We start from the raw sequence: 19679 nt of genomic DNA on the forward strand, positions 1-19679 counted from the left end.
TAGCTCATCACCACCAGCGTGTGAATGGGTGAATGACTGATTGTGTTGTGAAGTGCCTTGGGGGGGCTGTAGAACCCTAGAAGGCCGGGTTCCAGTCGGTGTCTGGCGCTGCGCGGCGCACGGCTTCATAGAAGCACCTCTTAAATTAAATACTTCCATCAAACTTTAGGAAGAACTGATGCATAAAAACATGAGAGGTGTGAGCTTGCTTTTATTGGTGTTTCATGTTTCCATGGAAACATCGTTTAAAGAAAAAAAAATCCTGATCGGAAATAACGTAGATTACTTTGGATCTTCCTCCTCGTTGTTAGACCCTAAAGCGTCGTTCAAACTTTAATCCAACCCCAGACGCCGGGCTCAAACTCCTGCGTGCTGATTGGGTGAAAGCACACATTCCTGGGCATTGTGATGGGATGTCTGGAGCAGATGAAAGGTTCCCGCTGTCACAATGCTAACAAGCTACTTTTGTGTTCGGTTGTGTCTCTTTTCTGTGAGTGTTGTAGTTTTCTCTGCAACAGTCGATGGCTTGTAGTTGATTTAGCTCCTTCTAGGATTCTGCAACCCCCCAACAGCTTTACAACACACACACATTCACACACTGATGGTGATTCAAATTCAATTCAAAGATACTTTATTAATCCCAGAGGGAAATTAGAGTTTCAGCACACGGGATGAGCTACATCATAGCCACAGTGGCCATGGGAAACACTGAAAGAAGCGAGGCTGCCGTAACGAAACACCACCAGTCCCTCCTACCACCTCCAGCAGGTAAGGGAGGGTGAAGTGCCTTGCCCAAGAACACAACAACTGTGATAGACTGAGAAGGGCTCAAACCCGCAACTTTCCGATTATGAGACGGAACTCCTCTGCCACTGTCAGATACATCCTGTTACTTTAATGGCTCTAAAGATAATCTTATCAGATAATCCTACCGTGTGTGGTGTTTGGGAGCGCTCTGGTCTGCTTGGAAGCATGTTGGGATGCTTGGATGATAAATCAGGAATGTTAAATGTGTTGGTCTGTCTTGGTTCGGTATTGAGGAGAAACAAACGCACTTCCTGTTGACATCTAGCCAGTCAGAAAGCCAGGTGACAGAAGCACGCCGCACACTTCTCCTTCACAACGTTTGTCTGGTGAGATCTCCCTTCTGACCAGGGAGTGTTTGTGTGTGAAATCCCTTCGTGTGTAGTTTTTGTCGTGTCAGCAGACACCGGTCTTCAAACAGAACTGATGTTTCTGGGACTCTTCGCCACACGTGTGGGGCCCATCCTTTTCAAAATCCCGTCATGTGAACCGGCACTCTCAATGGTTCAGCCGTGCATCTTTCTGTTATAACAGACTAGGGATGTAAGAAAATATCCATATGGAAACATATCGCGAGATTTTTTCCTGTAAATTATATCGAGATTCAAAAGCTGTGTATCGAATTTTTGGAAGAATTTACATGCAAACATTTGTGTATTTTCTTTTCTTTTGGTGCAGTTCAAACACCGACTGCTAGTTGGCAGCAGTGTGCAACGGGTTCTGTTTCCACCTCTGAAATGTAAATCCCTCTGTTATGGTTCATGGTAAACATGTCCTGTATCAGTTTGGACGTGTATTGCTAATATCGTCTGGCTGAATGTATCACAATATATCGTATCGTCTCCCCGTATCATGATACGTATCGTATCGCCAGATTTTCACCAACACACATTCCTATCACAGTCCCTCTTCTGCTACCTTCCTCTTCATCCTCCTCCATCTTTCCACTCCTCTTCCTCATCACACCTTCCTGCTCTTCTTCATTTCCTTCCCTCTTCTTTCTTTGTCTCCTCCCTACCCTTACTGGTCAAGGTGCATTCATCACTGATTACATTCTGAGAGTTTAGAGGTCAAGGACCAACCTTGCAATAAAACATGTTGTTGGAGATTACGCAGCACGTGGCAGACACCATCAAAGCTTCTTCAGGATCTCTCTAGTTAAATTTACTGTTGTAAACGATTTTATGTATTTTTTCTTGGACTTTGTCTCCAGAGGTTGGCTTTATGCTGCGTCGCTCACATTGTCTGGACTTCTGTTTCCAGTGATAAGCACTCTCCCATCACTGTGGGGGTGGACGAGGAGCTTTCCCTCATTCCAAACCTCCTGATTCGTCTCGCTGCTTATCGACCCGTTTTGGTCCGTTACTCTGAAGCTTTCATGCATCCTGCACACATTCAGATAGGCGACAAAGATTGCAAAAGTTCCGGTTTTTAACAAGTTTTCTTTCGTCTGAGTCAGAAACTCGAGTGATTTTGTTTCATCTGAAACATTTTCAGTATCGTCTTTGCAACGTTTTGTTTCCTTATTCAGAAGAGGTCATTCTTTATCAGCTAAACATGCAGATGCAGCACTTACATATTTACACTGTGGAGAATTCTCGCTAGGGTCGCAAACTGCAGCGGCCGTTGGGCAAGAGCTGGGGGACATCATGAACAGGTCTCCAGTCCATCACTAGGACACAAAGACTCACTCACACCTAGAAACATTACCACATGCACGTTTGTGGAGAAAGCCCACTCACGCAGGGCGAGAGAATCGTAACTCTTCACAAAGGCTAAAGCACTGTGCCGCAGCTGGAAATTGAACCTGCAACCTTGATGCCACAGCAACAGTCCTAGCTGCTGCACCACCATGAGATATAAAGTATAACGTGTCACCACTGGCTGTCTCTCGTCTCAGGGGAAAGTGGAGGTGGAGGCAGGAAAAGAGGGGATGAAGTTTGAAGCGGGACCTTTCACCTTCTACGGGATGATGGCGCTGACCACTTCACCTGGTGAGAATTCTCTGGGGGGAGGGGTACGTTATCTAAAGGTACTTCTGGATCAGGTAATCATAAAAAATGTCTGCGTGCGTAGTTGCTAATGCATTGTGGGTCACTGTTGGTGTTGTGCACCAGGACGTTTCTAGAAGGGACAAATAAGTAATGATGGATTTTTGTGTAATCAGGAGTTAATCCCACTTCACAAGAAGACCAAAGTATCTCCTCTTACTTGTGTTGTGTGAAAGTAAACCAGAGTATCCCGTTCATAGGTGAGGCTGGAAGTCCCGCCTCCTCACCTGCACACAGTCATGGCTTCACTTAATTCTAAAGCAGATAAGAAGAACGTACATCAAGGTCACACCTGCATCAACAAGGGTCAGCGCATGTAAACAGTTAATCTGTTGTTTGTTTTTCATTTAGAATCAGGAAAATATCCAGTTTGTTTACAGGAAGGGGGCGGGACTTAAAGCTCTTACTGGAACCTGCCACTAGGGGGCTGTTGGTAGAGAGCGCCTTTAAACAGGACAATGTGGCCTTGTTTTCAGGACATGTCTGGTCTGGTTATGCAGATTTAAAGGGTTTGGACCTAAATCATGCAAGAGTCCCTGAAAGTTCCTGTTCTAGAACCGGAGCCAAAAAGACCTGATTAAAGTAGGTATGGCCGATATTATTGATCTAATATTAATATGATGCCAATATTAGGCCAGTACCTTCTCAGCGACCTCGTGGTACAGTGTCTGCCCTGGGACTGGGACATCGGGGTTCAAATCCTGTTCGGGTCATAGCAAAGTGATGCCCGGCTTTAAAGGGTTGGGGGGGGTTAAACCACCAGGTAGCTTCTGAGCGCAGCCACAGCTGCAGCTCCCCGCAGGGATGGGTCACACGGGAGATCGTTTCACCAGCGCGTGATGACTAATGGGACTTTTATTGGCTTTAAAATGTAAAATTGTAAAACATCAGTTTTTACTCCTTTAGTGACCCGAATGTTATATACCATGCACATATTTTACATCAAACTCTTCAGCTTCATCCCTTCTCTCTCAAAATGTCATAACGTGACAGATCTGAGGTTTTGTTTTTGAAGTATTTTAATTTTATTTTGCACATCTTTTAGCTATGTGTAGCTAACAGCATGTAGCTATGTGTAGCTAACAGCATGTAGCCGTGTGTAGCTAACAGCATGTAGCTATGTGTAGCTAACAGCATGTAGCCGTGTGTAGCTAACAACATGTAGCTGTGTATAGCTTACAGCATGTAGTCGTGTGTAGCTAACAGCATGTAGCCGTGTGTAGCTAACAACATGTAGCTGTGTATAGCTTACAGCATGTAGTTGTGTGTAGCTAACAGCATGCAGCCCTGTGTAGCTGACAGCATGTAGCCGTGTGTAGCTAACAGCATGTAGCCATGTGTAGCCAACAGCCTATAGCCATGTGTAGCCAACAGCATGTAGCAGTGTGTAGCGAACAGCATGTAGCCATGTGTAGCCAACAGCCTGTAGCCATGTGTAGCTAACAGCCTGCAGCCATGTGTAGCCAACAGCATGTAGCCATGTGTAGCAACAGCCTGTAGCCATGTGTAGCCAACAGCCTGTAGCCATGTGTGACCAACAGCATGTAGCAGTGTGTAGCGAACAGCATGTAGCCATGTGTAGCCAACAGCATGTAGCCATGTGTGGCCAACAGCATGTAGCAGTGTGTAGCGAACAGCATGTAGCCATGTGTAGCCATCAGCATGTAACCATGTGTAGCTAACAGCCTGTAGCCATGTGTGGCCAACAACATGTAGCCATGTGTAACCAACAGCATGTGGCCATGTGTAACCAACAGCATGTAGCCATGTGTAGCCATCAGCATGTAACCATGTGTAGCTAACAGCCTGTAGCCATGTGTAACCAACAGCATGTGGCCATGTGTGGCCAACAGCATGTAGCAGTGTGTAGCGAACAGCATGTAGCAGTGTGTAGCGAACAGCATGTAGCCATGTGTAGCCAACAGCCTGTAGCCATGTGTGGCCAACAACATGTAGCCATGTGTAGCCAACAGCATGTAGCCATGTGTAACCAACAGCATGTAGCCATGTGTGGCCAACAGCATGTAGCAGTGTGTAGCGAACAGCATGTGGCCATGTGTAGCCAACAGCATGTAGCCATGTGTAACCAACAGCATGTAGCCATGTGTGGCCAACAGCATGTAGCAGTGTGTAGCGAACAGCATGTAGCCATGTGTAGCCAACAGCCTGTAGCCATGTGTGGCCAACAACATGTAGCCATGTGTAGCGAACAGCATGTGGCCATGTGTAGCCAACAGCATGTAGCCATGTGTAACCAACAGCATGTAGCCATGTGTGGCCAACAGCATGTAGCAGTGTGTAACGAACAGCATGTAGCCATGTGTAGCCAACAGCCTGTAGCCATGTGTGGCCAACAACATGTAGCCATGTGTAGCCAACAGCCTGTAGCCATGTGTGGCCAACAACATGTAGCCATGTGTAGCCAACAGCATGTAGCCATGTGTAGCCAACAGCCTGTAGCCATGTGTAGCCAACAGCATGTAGCCATGTGTGGCCAACAGCATGTAGCAGTGTGTAGCGAACAGCATGTAGCCATGTGTAGCCAACAGCATGTAGCAGTGTGTAGCCAACAGCCTGTAGCCATGTGTGGCCAACAGCATGTAGCAGTGTGTAGCCAACAGCCTGTAGCCATGTGTAGCCAACAGCATGTAGCCATGTGTAGCCAACAGCATGTAGCAGTGTGTAGCCAACAGCCTGTAGCCATGTGTAGCCAACAGCATGTAGCAGTGTGTAGCCAACAGCCTGCAGCCATGTGTAGCCAACAGCATGTAGCCATGTGTAGCCAACAGCCTGTAGCCATGTGTAGCCAACAGCCTGTAGCCATGTGTAGCCAACAACATGTAGCCATGTGTAGCCAACAGCATGTAGCCATGTGTAGCCAACAGCCTGTAGCCATGTGTGGCCAACAACATGTAGCCATGTGTAGCCAACAACATGTAGCCTTGTGTAGCCAACAGCCTGTAGCCATGTGTAGCCAACAGCCTGTAGCCATGTGTGGCCAACAACATGTAGCCATGTGTAGCCAACAACATGTAGCCATGTGTAGCCAACAGCCTGTAGCCATGTGTAGCCAACAGCCTGTAGCCATGTGTAGCCAACAACATGTAGCCATGTGTAGCCAACAGCCTGTAGCCATGTGTAGCCAACAGCCTGTAGCCATGTGTGACCAACAGCATGTAGCAGTGTGTAGCGAACAGCATGTAGCCATGTGTAGCCAACAGCATGTAGCCATGTGTGGCCAACAGCATGTAGCAGTGTGTAGCGAACAGCATGTAGCCATGTGTAGCCATCAGCATGTAACCATGTGTAGCTAACAGCCTGTAGCCATGTGTGGCCAACAACATGTAGCCATGTGTAACCAACAGCATGTGGCCATGTGTAACCAACAGCATGTAGCCATGTGTAGCCATCAGCATGTAACCATGTGTAGCTAACAGCCTGTAGCCATGTGTAACCAACAGCATGTGGCCATGTGTGGCCAACAGCATGTAGCAGTGTGTAGCGAACAGCATGTAGCAGTGTGTAGCGAACAGCATGTAGCCATGTGTAGCCAACAGCCTGTAGCCATGTGTGGCCAACAACATGTAGCCATGTGTAGCCAACAGCATGTAGCCATGTGTAACCAACAGCATGTAGCCATGTGTGGCCAACAGCATGTAGCAGTGTGTAGCGAACAGCATGTGGCCATGTGTAGCCAACAGCATGTAGCCATGTGTAACCAACAGCATGTAGCCATGTGTGGCCAACAGCATGTAGCAGTGTGTAGCGAACAGCATGTAGCCATGTGTAGCCAACAGCCTGTAGCCATGTGTGGCCAACAACATGTAGCCATGTGTAGCGAACAGCATGTGGCCATGTGTAGCCAACAGCATGTAGCCATGTGTAACCAACAGCATGTAGCCATGTGTGGCCAACAGCATGTAGCAGTGTGTAACGAACAGCATGTAGCCATGTGTAGCCAACAGCCTGTAGCCATGTGTGGCCAACAACATGTAGCCATGTGTAGCCAACAGCCTGTAGCCATGTGTGGCCAACAACATGTAGCCATGTGTAGCCAACAGCATGTAGCCATGTGTAGCCAACAGCCTGTAGCCATGTGTAGCCAACAGCATGTAGCCATGTGTGGCCAACAGCATGTAGCAGTGTGTAGCGAACAGCATGTAGCCATGTGTAGCCAACAGCATGTAGCAGTGTGTAGCCAACAGCCTGTAGCCATGTGTGGCCAACAGCATGTAGCAGTGTGTAGCCAACAGCCTGTAGCCATGTGTAGCCAACAGCATGTAGCCATGTGTAGCCAACAGCATGTAGCAGTGTGTAGCCAACAGCCTGTAGCCATGTGTAGCCAACAGCATGTAGCAGTGTGTAGCCAACAGCCTGCAGCCATGTGTAGCCAACAGCATGTAGCCATGTGTAGCCAACAGCCTGTAGCCATGTGTAGCCAACAGCCTGTAGCCATGTGTAGCCAACAACATGTAGCCATGTGTAGCCAACAGCATGTAGCCATGTGTAGCCAACAGCCTGTAGCCATGTGTGGCCAACAACATGTAGCCATGTGTAGCCAACAACATGTAGCCTTGTGTAGCCAACAGCCTGTAGCCATGTGTAGCCAACAGCCTGTAGCCATGTGTGGCCAACAACATGTAGCCATGTGTAGCCAACAACATGTAGCCATGTGTAGCCAACAGCCTGTAGCCATGTGTAGCCAACAGCCTGTAGCCATGTGTAGCCAACAACATGTAGCCATGTGTAGCCAACAGCCTGTAGCCACGTGTAGCCAACAGCCTGTAGCCATGTGTAGCCAACAGCATGTAGCCATGTGTGGCCAACAACATGTAGCCTTGTGTAGCCAACAGCCTGTAGCCATGTGTAGCCAACAGCATGTAGCCATGTGTGGCCAACAGCATGTAGCAGTGTGTAGCGAACAGCATGTAGCCATGTGTAGCCATCAGCATGTAGCCATGTGTAGCTAACAGCCTGTAGCCATGTGTGGCCAACAACATGTAGCCATGTGTAGCCAACAGCATGTAGCCATGTGTAGCCAACAGCCTGTAGCCATGTGTGGCCAACAACATGTAGCCATGTGTAGCCAACAGCATGTAGCAGTGTGTAGCCAACAGCCTGTAGCCATGTGTAGCCAACAGCCTGTAGCCATGTGTAGCCAACAGCATGTAGCCATGTGTAGCCAACAGCATGTAGCAGTGTGTAACGAACAGCATGTAGCCTTGTGTACCCAACAGCCTGTAGCAATGTGTAGCCAACAGCATGTAGCCATGTGTAGCCAACAGCATGTAGCCATGTGTAGCCAACAGCCTGTAGCCATGTGTGGCCAACAACATGTAGCCATGTGTAGCCAACAGCCTGTAGCCATGTGTAGCCAACAGCATGTAGCAGTGTGTAGCCAACAGCCTGTAGCCATGTGTAGCCAACAGCCTGTAGCCATGTGTAGCCAACAGCCTGTAGCCATGTGTAGCCAACAGCCTGTAGCCATGTGTAGCCAACAGCATGTAGCCATGTGTAGCCAACAGCATGTAGCCATGTGTAGCCAACAGCCTGTAGCAATGTGTAGCCAACAGCATGTAGCCATGTGTAGCCAACAGCCTGTAGCCATGTGTAGCCAACAGCATGTAGCCATGTGTAGCCAACAGCATGTAGCAGTGTGTAGCGAACAGCATGTAGCCATGTGTAGCCATCAGCATGTAGTCATGTTTAGCCAACAACATGTAGCCATGTGTAGCCAACAGCCTGTAGCCACGTGTAGCCAACAGCCTGTAGCCATGTGTAGCCAACAGCATGTAGCCATGTGTGGCCAACAACATGTAGCCTTGTGTAGCCAACAGCCTGTAGCCATGTGTAGCCAACAGCATGTAGCCATGTGTGGCCAACAGCATGTAGCAGTGTGTAGCGAACAGCATGTAGCCATGTGTAGCCATCAGCATGTAGCCATGTGTAGCTAACAGCCTGTAGCCATGTGTGGCCAACAACATGTAGCCATGTGTAGCCAACAGCATGTAGCCATGTGTAGCCAACAGCCTGTAGCCATGTGTGGCCAACAACATGTAGCCATGTGTAGCCAACAGCATGTAGCAGTGTGTAGCCAACAGCCTGTAGCCATGTGTAGCCAACAGCCTGTAGCCATGTGTAGCCAACAGCATGTAGCCATGTGTAGCCAACAGCATGTAGCAGTGTGTAACGAACAGCATGTAGCCTTGTGTACCCAACAGCCTGTAGCAATGTGTAGCCAACAGCATGTAGCCATGTGTAGCCAACAGCATGTAGCCATGTGTAGCCAACAGCCTGTAGCCATGTGTGGCCAACAACATGTAGCCATGTGTAGCCAACAGCCTGTAGCCATGTGTAGCCAACAGCATGTAGCAGTGTGTAGCCAACAGCCTGTAGCCATGTGTAGCCAACAGCCTGTAGCCATGTGTAGCCAACAGCCTGTAGCCATGTGTAGCCAACAGCCTGTAGCCATGTGTAGCCAACAGCATGTAGCCATGTGTAGCCAACAGCATGTAGCCATGTGTAGCCAACAGCCTGTAGCAATGTGTAGCCAACAGCATGTAGCCATGTGTAGCCAACAGCCTGTAGCCATGTGTAGCCAACAGCATGTAGCCATGTGTAGCCAACAGCATGTAGCAGTGTGTAGCGAACAGCATGTAGCCATGTGTAGCCATCAGCATGTAGTCATGTTTAGCTAACAGCATGTAGCAGTGTGTAGCGAACAGCATGTAGCCATGTGTAGCCATCAGCATGTAGTCATGTGTAGCTAACAGCATGTAGCAGTGTGTAGCGAACAGCATGTAGCCATGTGTAGCCATCAGCATGTAGCCATGTGTAGCCAACAGCCTGTAGCCATGTGTAGCCAACAGCATGTAGCAGTGTGTAGCGAACAGCATGTAGCCATGTGTAGCCATCAGCATGTAGCCATATGTAGCTAACAGCCTATAGCCATGTGTAGCTAACAGCATGTTGCCATGCAGGGGCGGATTAAGGACTGAAGAAGATCCGGGGCTTACACACACACGCACGCGCACACACACGTGACACGCGCTAGTCAACATCATATATATTTGTCTTGTACCACATAATTTTTAATCTGAAGCTACATATTAAGCATATTCAGGGCAGAGTATTGTTCCTGTTAGTGTTTAGTGTGAGATGATAGTAAATATTCCCTTTCTTTCTCCATCAACTTTACTTGATAGTAATCTAACTTTAGGCAAACTAGCAGCACAACAAATATTTTCAAATAAGACTCACAAACCTGAGTCAACACCAGTCTCATCAAAGCTGGGGTTCTGTCGCCGTAAGTTTGGTCTAAAAAACGTCCTTATGTCCATCTTCACACATGCGTTTCAGGCAGAGTGTAGAAGAAGCCAGCTGCTGAAGGGCTTTTTCGTCAGTGGTGGAGGCTCAGGCAGGCTGTATACAAGCTACTGCTAGCTGCTCCCTCTCTGTTGGACTTTGGTACTGCATGTTACTTCCACGTTTGAGATCCGGGGCTTTTCATTAAAGATTCGGGGCTTGAGCCCAAGTAGCCGGGCCTAACGCCGCCCATGTAGCCATGTGTAGCTAACAGCTAGCTAACCACTAAAACAAACAGCTTGCTTTTCTTAACTGAAGATTTTTATAAACTGTGTATCGCCGTAACTACAATATTCACTAACACACATCTTAGCTTAGCATGAGTACTGCTTACATTTGATAGTAAACAAGTACATTTTACTTCTATAGACAGAATCACAAAGTGCTCCACATGGATCAAAACAAAATGAAACAAAGTCATTAAATCATAATGATCTCAACACAGAAACAGATTAATTTATTATAGATTTATAAACTAAGTAAGTGTAAGACGTTCCCTAAACACGTGGATAGTTCCAGACACATGCAGCGTGTTCGGGAGCCGTTTATTCTCTCGTTTCTGCCTCGATGGGAACAACGGGAACGGAAAAACTAAAGATAGGTCTGATGCAAGAGCGCTCACTCTGACGCGTTCCTGCACAGATGATTCAAAGATTGTCTCACTTTGATCCGTTTTCATAACCCAAAACATCTGAACCTTTTTAAGAAGATTGTAACCCGATTACACAAAAACTGCTGCTTTCTGTGATTTCTCATTCATTCGGGTCTGGGTTTGTCACCAAACTGACCACGGTTTTCTTATTTTTGTCATTTAATGGAATCATATTGGATTTTTTTTTTAAATATAAACCTATAAGAAACCAGAAACATTCGTTAAGCTGAGTCAGACGTGTTTTTGTGTCCAAACTCCAGACATCCTGGTTGTACCTGCTCTAAAGAGACACCCAGTGATGCTCTCTGTCTTCTCGCTTCATTCATAAACTTCAGCTTTATTCTGAATCCCTCTGGTTCTGGTGGTGGTGGGATCTGAGAGACACCTACTGGTGGACCAGTAGAACATCCTTCCTGTTGGCTTTTAAATCACAAATCGAACTAAAGACTCTGTTGTGAGGAAAGCTGCTTGTTCCTGACTCCATATATTATGTGTACTGTACTTCTGACTGTTCTTTTCTTCTGTCCCTCTCTTGTCCCCCTTCAACCCCCCAGTGCCTCTGTCCCTGTCTCGTACGTTTGCTGTCAGCAGAACTGAATCATTAGCAGGATCTCCAGGTACTGTGGGTTATCTCTCCTGACACTAGCATGTGAGCGTCTAGATGTTTCACCATCATCACACCTACCTTTCCACACTCTATGTTTTGTGGGACTCTGAGTAGCGATGTGCCTGTTTGTCCCTGAACGCATCACGTAGCTGAGTGTGCTAAAAGGGAAAAACAGATCGAGACTTAACACCCTCGTCTCTGGAGCCATTAGTCAAGTGGCTGAATGGTGTTGCAAACTGGAGGCCCAGAGTGGAACCAGGCTCCGCCCCCCTCGCCCCTAACCTTTAACCCCCAAACTACATAAACAAGACCTGCAGCTACAGCCCCCTGCTGGACGGCACTGATAAACACACACAGACTTTTACATATGTTCACATGAACACACACACGCACACACAGAACCACAGACAGGCTGGGTTCAAATAAAGACGCACTCTCTTTCACTCTGTAGCAGCGACCCACATTGTGCCTCTTCAGATGTTTTTCCCACCCACTTCAGTACTCAGCACAATGTTGTGTGTGTGTGTGCATGCTTGCGTGTGTGTGTGTGTGTGCGTGCGTTTGTGTGTGTATGTGTGCGTGCGTGTGTGTGTGTTTGTGTGTGTGTGCATGCGCATGTGTGTGTTTGTGTGTGCATGCATGTGTGTGTGTGTGTGTGTGTGCATGCATGCGTGCGTGTGTTTGTGTGTGTGTGTGTGTGTGCATGCATGTGTGTGTGTGTGTGCGTGTGTGTGTGTGCATGAATGCATTAAGTGTATGGCGTTTAAAGCGTGCCACAACCCGTGCACGCGTGTGAATGGGACTCGCGAGCGGAAATATACATGGCGAGAGGTCATTTGTGCACTGAGAGGGAGCAAACTGTGTCTGTGAGCGCACAAGGATGTGCACAAGTGACAAACCTGCGTGCGCGCGTTGTCAACGAGCACACGGCAGAGGAAAACGTGCGCGCGCGGCAGCCTCTGTGCGCGCTCGGCAGCCTCTCTGCGCGCTCGGTTTCTGACTCCTGCTCGCTCGGCTGTAAGGGCTTTTGGCACTCTGGAGGCGTGGCCTGTGGCAGATCTTCTCTGTCCTCTGATTGGTTAGTTTACCCCGCACTTTACCCTCTATCTATATAAAAAAGTCTGATATTTAGTAGTTGCTGGCATAGCTCAGCTGGGAGAGCGGGTGACTCTCGCCCCGGAGGATCCAGGTTCGAGTCCGGCCAAGGAAAATGCAGTAGATGTCATGTTAATTTCTCTTAATTTCAGGTATTTTACAGTTGTGACCGTTCAACTGTCATTAAACGTCCGAATGTTTGCTGGGCAGTGTTTTAAAAAGTGCACATAAGCTTGATGGTTTTAACCATATAAAATTACATTTTTTGTGATACTGGAAAAATACATACTGAAATAAAACTACTGATTGAAAACTTTATGACTGTGGTTGTACAATATATGACTCACTAATACACTGCAAACTCCCTTAGAGTGGGGCTTCCAGAGAGAGAGAGAGAGAGAGAGAGAGAGAGAGAGAGAGAGAGAGAGAGAGAGAGAGAGAGAGAGAGAGAGAGAGAGAGAGAGAGAGAGAGAGAGAGAGAGAGAGAGAGAGAGAGAGAGAGAGAGAGAGAGAGAGAGAGAGAGAGAGAGAGAGAGAGAAGTTCTTGCCTCATTAATGTATTGTTTATTTTTTTCAGTATTTAATTGACAAATTATCCTTTCAAATAATTAATTGATGAGTTACATAATTGTCCATTTAGAATTGTTGAATGGACTGAGTCAAGTTTGGTGCACTTTATATATTTCAAAACATGTTTTTTTTATTTTAATGATGCATATAAATAATTTAAATGTTAATTTAATTAAATATTTCTATTTTTTCATTACCTCACCCTTGTTTTGACAGAAACAAGACCTTGCTGGATAATATCATGGAGAAACTATTTGTTCACAGTACATGGCTCAGTGAGGATCTGTATACCAAAGGAGGAGATGCTCAGAAATCTGTCTGCAGATTGTTACAACCCAGACTGGAAGTGGTGGGCTGTAATAAGAAAGGAGACCAAACAGATGAGTGGGGGTTCAACAACTGATTTATTTAACAAAAGTAAGGATTTACTAAAGCAAGTTAGTGAACCTCACTGAGCCATGTACTGTGAACAAATAGTTTCTCCATGATATTATCCAGCAAGGTCCCGTTTTTGTCAAAACAAGGGTGAGGTAATGAAAAAATAGAAATATTTCATTAAATTAACATTTAAATTATTTATATGCATCATTAAAATAAAAAAAAACATGTTTTGAAATAGGGCTGCAACAACGAATCGATAAATTCGATGAAAATCGATTACTAAAAGCGTTGGCAACGAATTGCGTCATCGATTCGTTGTGTCGCACAACTCTTCCAAAAGCGCCCCCCCTTCCCGCCCGCCGTTGCGCGCAGACCAGAGCAAGTCAGATCAGCGCGAGGGAGAGCCGCAGATCAGCGCGAGGGAGAGCCGCAGATCAGGGCGAGGGAGAGCCGCAGATCAGCGTGAGGGAGAGCCGGTACCGGCAGATCAGCGTGAGGGAGAGCCGGTACCGGCAGATCAGCGCGAGGGAAAGCCGGCAGACTTGCGCTGCTGCTAACCGGTTCCGCATTGTTGCACAGCGATCCAGGCAGCTGCTTCCAGCGCACGGTCCATTCTCAAAGTGGCGCAACCAAAAAACTATAATTAGCACACGATCGTTCATGTCCGCACATGTTCTCTATTTTCTGTCTTATTTGTGCCTGAAGCGCGCTACTGCGGAGCTCATCACCTGTGCTGTGGTGATGTCACCTCACGCAGCATCGAAAACGCGCTCTGAGCTTTTCGGTCAGGAGATCCCTTTGATCTGCTCAAAAGTAACTGATGAGGTGAAAAGGTAAGAATCCAGGCAACAGATTTTCTGGAGAATTAAGAGGAGATGCAGGAAGATGAGAGACAGACAGGACAGGAAAATAGTTCAATAAAAACAAGAAAACAAAACAAAGTGTTGAAAAGTAAAATGTAGGTAGATTTATCTCCACGACACGTTTTTACCAGTAAAAAACAATAAGTTATACACATGTAATATTTATACATCTGATACAATTCAGATCACCTTCAAAACTCAGTCACACACCCAGGGCCGTTTCAAGACATTTTGGGGGCCAAGGCAAAATGCGATCCCCCCCCCCCCCCCAATAACTGGGCTCCCCAGAAGCCTCTGTGTAATTCATACCCTCTCCAGTAGTGTTAGTTATATGGTGTTTATAAAATCCCCTCAGACATTACTGACATGTTCTAATATTATCAGATGAAAAACTAAATTATCAGACATGCTGTCTCATCTGCTTCTTTTATAAACTTGCAAAAAGTAACAAAACCATTTGAAAGCCACTATTTGTGGATTCTCTGAAAGTTTCCATGGAGTGTGTGACAACTTATTTTTTCATTGATCCTATCGTCTAATCTCACAGCTGAAACAAGCATCCTTAATAATCTGTGCACAGGAAGCTTACCGATGCTGTAGTAAAACAAAAGGTATAATAATTTATTATTAATAAAACCTTGTTGCAGCACTAAAGCAGAAAAATTAGATTTGCATTAAATATGCTAAATATTTACATATGAATTGTTTTAGAGCCCTTTAATTGGCAGAATCTGATATTAATTTAGTTCTTACAAAAAATGGGTCCCAACATGGTTTGTGTGGCGTTGCCATAGTGTGACGTCATAGGCACAGATCCCCTGTCCTCTTGTTTGGAAATGGAAATATGGTCACCCTACATTACACAAACTGTCCACCCGGGCTTTTGCGCTGCACAGAGACGCTTCGCTGCCTACGACTGAATGTCAGTTGAGAGTCAGTCTCATGCAGACTGACCAATGAAGAGAGGGCCTCAAGTTAACACCCTCTCCTCATTGGTCAGTCCACACGAGGTGGGTCAAAGGTTACTCTGGGCGGGTTACGTGTTGTCAGGCATTCAAGTATTGAGTATATTTACTGCATATTACAGTAAAATATTCTGTATGTGACCACATTATGGTGATCCTCGGGTCGTGATGATGGAGCCCTTGAATATTGTTGCCCAGGGTACAACAAAGTGTTAATCTGGCCCTGGTTCCGCCGTCACATTCCCGCAGAAACTGGTTGATCACACCGGGGCCAGACTACTAGCATGTGGTTTTACAACCACAATGTCCTCAGAAGCAAAAACGCTTTTAAAAGGGAGGGAGGAGTCCTAACTGTTGCTGCAGGCGTGTTGTGTGAGAGTGCAGTTATATACTGGTTAATATATTTTTGGGTTCAGTTGCTTTCATGTGGCCTAATGTGACTCTATTTGGGATCATTGGAATGATCAGCAGCATTTCTTGATGTGACTTTATGGCAGTTGCCCAGGGCATCATCGCAAGGAGGATGGCATTCATTTACTTTTGTTTTATTTGGTATTTTTTCAGTCATTTTTGGAAATAGTGATCAATTTTGATTAATTCACAGCCTATGTTTAATTACATTTAAAATAAATGTCAACAGATGAGATCAAACAAAACAGATGAGAATTGCCCTTAAGCTGTTTAACTTGGACCAAGCATTTTAGGTCACAGATAGATGTAGCTTAGGGTCTCTGTCTATACACCTTATAAGACAATTTAGGTGATGGCATGTTGTTTTTCTGCTATTGAACTGTTTTCTAATAATGTTGTGTTAAATAAAGTGAAGGAAGGAGAGAAATAATGTTTCCCTAGCAGTTTTTAAAAATTTCCCCATGTAATCCGATTAATCGATTAATCGTGTCGAGACCCCATCCGATTAATCGATTATCCAAATAATCGTTTGTTGCAGCCCTATTTTGAAATATATAAAGTGCACCAAACTTGACTCAGTCCATTCAACAATTCTAAATGGACAATTATGTAACTCATCAATTAATTATTTGAAAGGATAATTTGTCAATCTCTCTCTCTCTCTCTCTCTCTCTCTCTCTCTCTCTCTCTCTCTCTCTCTCTCTCTCTCTCTCTCTCTCTCTCTCTCTCTCTCTCTCTCTCTCTCTCTCTCTCTCTCTCTCTCTCTCTCTCTCTCTCTCTCTCTCTCTCTCTCTCGAAGCCCCACTCTAAGGGAGTTTGCAGTGTATTAGTGAGTCATATATTGTACAACCACAGTCATAAAGTTTTCAATCAGTAGTTTTATTTCAGTATGTATATTTCCAGTATCACAAAAAATGTAATTTTATATGGTTAAAACCATCTAGCTTATGTGCACTTTTTAAAACACTGCCCAGCAAACATTCGGACGTTTAATGACAGTTGAACGGTCACAACTGTAAAATACCTGAAATTAAGAAAAATTAACATGACATCTACTGCATTTTCCTTGCCCGGACTCGAACATGGATCCTCCGAGGCGAGAGTCACCCGCTCTCCCAGCTGAGCTATGCCAGCAACTACTGAATATCAGACTTTTTTATATAGATAGACGGTAAAGTGCGGGGTGAACTAACCAATCAGAGGACAGAGAAGATCTGCCACAGGCCACGCCTCCAGAGTGCCAAAAGCCCTTACAGCCGAGCGAGCAGGAGTCAGAAACCGAGCGCACACAGAGGCTGTCGCGCGCGCACGTTTTCCTCTGCCGTGTGCTCGTTGACAACGCGCGCACGCAGGTTTGTCACTTGTGCACATCCTTGTGCGCTCACAGACACAGTTTGCTCCCTCTCAGTGCACAAATGACCTCTCGCCATGTATATTTCCTCTCGCGAGTCCCGTTCACACGCGCGCTGTGGACCCAATGCGCGTGCACGGGTTGTGGCACGCTTTAAACGCCATATAAGTGTGTACTCATTACACACCTCACCACCATTTTTCTGTTTAGACCAGGCCGTGCAGCCCCAGAAAAATCTAAAAGAGTTCACATGGCAGGTCTCACACACACACACACACACACACACACACACACACACACACACACACACACACACACACACACACACACACACACACACACACACACACACAGGATTACATACATTCCGGTGCATGTAGTGGCATTAGCGCGACCCCAGCTTTGTTTCCACTGGGCTCCTTAAAGAAGTGGAAAACATAAGCTGACTTTAATTAAAAGTTGCAAGAAGAAAAAACAGTTTAAGTCCTGAATGTGTCAGCACGCAGAAGGAAACGGCGTCGCCAGAGACCCCCGACTCCTTACCTACCATGTGAGGCAGCAGACCCCCCCACTCCCTGAGGATTTGTGCAGAAACAGGATTTTCTAGACGTGCCAGAGAGCCTCTGTGCTGACAAGCAACACCTGACCTGGAAAGAACCAGCAAAGGATCGTAACGGCTGACGAAGCTGCTCTGTCCTTTATGATTAGGTCAGAAAGGAGGACGTTTATTTTCATTCACAAACATGTAAAACAATAAAGATGAAATCTCCTCCAGACTGATTCACCGTAGCTCCTTCTCTGTCTGTTTGACCACATTTCCTCTTTTAATCAGCGTTTCTCTCACTCGCTGGTTCCATTTGAAACGTTTCTTACAGAGAACAAGTCGCCTCCGCGGCCGTTTGGGGTGAACCACTCGGATTCTCTGAACAGGGGCGACCGGGTGGATGCTGTCACCCCGACGCTGGGCAGCAGCAACAACCAGCTCAACTCCTTCCTTCATATCTACGTCCCTGATTATTCTGTCAGAGCACGCTCAGACCTGCAGTTTATTAAGGTGAGAACGCATCCTTGTCTGGAGGTTGATTTCAGACACTTTCAGTGGATGTAAAAGCTATTTCTCCAAACAGAGGCCATTCAGAACGCTGCTTAGGAATACTCACAACTTGTACTATCATTCAAACAGATCCTCTTTAACCTGCTGCAGCGTGCAGCTTTACATCAAACCACTTAAAAATCATCGATGTCTCTAAAACAGCCCGAGGGTCACCACTGAGACGGTGTCATCAGCAGCAGTTTGAGACAAAGTTTAATGAACCAATACAGAGCTGCGTCCAGCGTCTCCATGGCAACCCGGGCGCTTAACCAGCAGCCTCTCTTGTTTCTGTTTCAGAATCTTTCAGCTGAAACGTTTCAGGAGGCAAATCAGCTAAATGATGTCATAAAAATCAGGATTATTTTGGAATATTTAACCCTTTAATGGAGGGAACGATCTGATTCTAACACCTGTGACCTGAGCCGCTTCGCTCTGTTTCCTAGGTAACGCGCCAACAGTACCAGAACGCCGTGATGGCGTCACGGATGGACAAGACTCCCCAGTCGACAGACAGTGAATTCACAAAGATCGAACTCACGCTGACGGAGCTCCATGACAGAGTGGAGGCCCCGCCCCTCCTCACCACCATGACCAGCACCACAAGCCCCTCCCCCGCAGTGGCCATCTCCATAGCTAACGAGACATCCCACCTGATCAGCCAGCAGCAGAACTGTGTGGGTCTGAGCAGGAGCAACCACAGCACCCACAACGAGGGACCCATCTAGCCCCGCCCCCCTGCTGAGCTGGGTGGAGCCTAACACCTTCCACCATGTCCGGTGGACGCAGGCGGAGCGCTGGCGTAGATGGAGATGAGGGAACATGGGGCTTCTGCAAGCCCCTCCCCCTGGTCAGTCAGTCAGACCCCATTAGCAGGGCGTGGCGGGTGCTCCGCCCCCACCTGAACGCTGTCACACCTGCTGCACCAACACCCTCCTGTAGGGAGAGGGAGTCCGGATGGAACCTGTCACCGGGCGTTTGTTTGGGACGATCTAACACAGGACGGCGGAGCGCAGGAGGACACAAGCCAACGCTCGCCGTTGTTGCTCCTCAGACCAAAGACTTTGGTCCCCTGCTTCACCTCCCCTCCCTCCCTCCCTCCCTCCCTCCCATCACACACACACACACACACACTGACTCCCCCCTTCCCTCCTGTCCAGTGCATCCTGGGAGGCTCAGGCGGTCCTGGTTAGTCAGAGACGGCACCAAAAACCGCCCAACCAAGAATGTTTTCCTGTATTTATTTATTTTATAATATTGTACGTATAAATAAACATATATACATATATAAGTACACATATATATTTATATATACCTATACAAACATATATGTGTACGCGTGGAGCCACTCGAGCGAGCTCGGGTGCCGGACCAAGGCAAGCACGCTGCACATGTGAGGTTGGTGTGCATGAGGAGCTGAGGGTCTTCTGCAGAAGCTGTAAATTACAGATCTTATTATTATTTTTACTATTAT

The 19679-nt window shown here is 46.7% G+C and overlaps 1 protein-coding gene across 2 annotated transcripts in view; it reads left to right on the forward strand.

The window, feature by feature from the left end:
• cnnm2b (cyclin and CBS domain divalent metal cation transport mediator 2b) overlaps positions 1-19100 on the forward strand; it is a 183811-nt gene extending 164711 nt beyond the window's left edge. Inside the window, exons 5-8 of one of the 2 annotated variants that reach the window (XM_054734815.2) lie at positions 2705-2798; positions 11427-11489; positions 17991-18169; positions 18652-19100. In XM_054734815.2, coding sequence (XP_054590790.2) covers positions 2705-2798; positions 11427-11489; positions 17991-18169; positions 18652-18933 — 618 coding nt within the window. In that variant the 3' untranslated portion in view covers positions 18934-19100. The remainder of the gene's footprint in view (positions 1-2704; positions 2799-11426; positions 11490-17990; positions 18170-18651) is intronic. The other variant, XM_070552014.1, reaches the window with a different exon arrangement.
• The last annotated feature ends 579 nt before the right edge of the window (positions 19101-19679 follow it).

This window comes from Nothobranchius furzeri, chromosome 6 (assembly GCF_043380555.1).
Source record: "Nothobranchius furzeri strain GRZ-AD chromosome 6, NfurGRZ-RIMD1, whole genome shotgun sequence".
NCBI classification, from domain to species: Eukaryota; Metazoa; Chordata; class Actinopteri; order Cyprinodontiformes; family Nothobranchiidae; genus Nothobranchius; species Nothobranchius furzeri.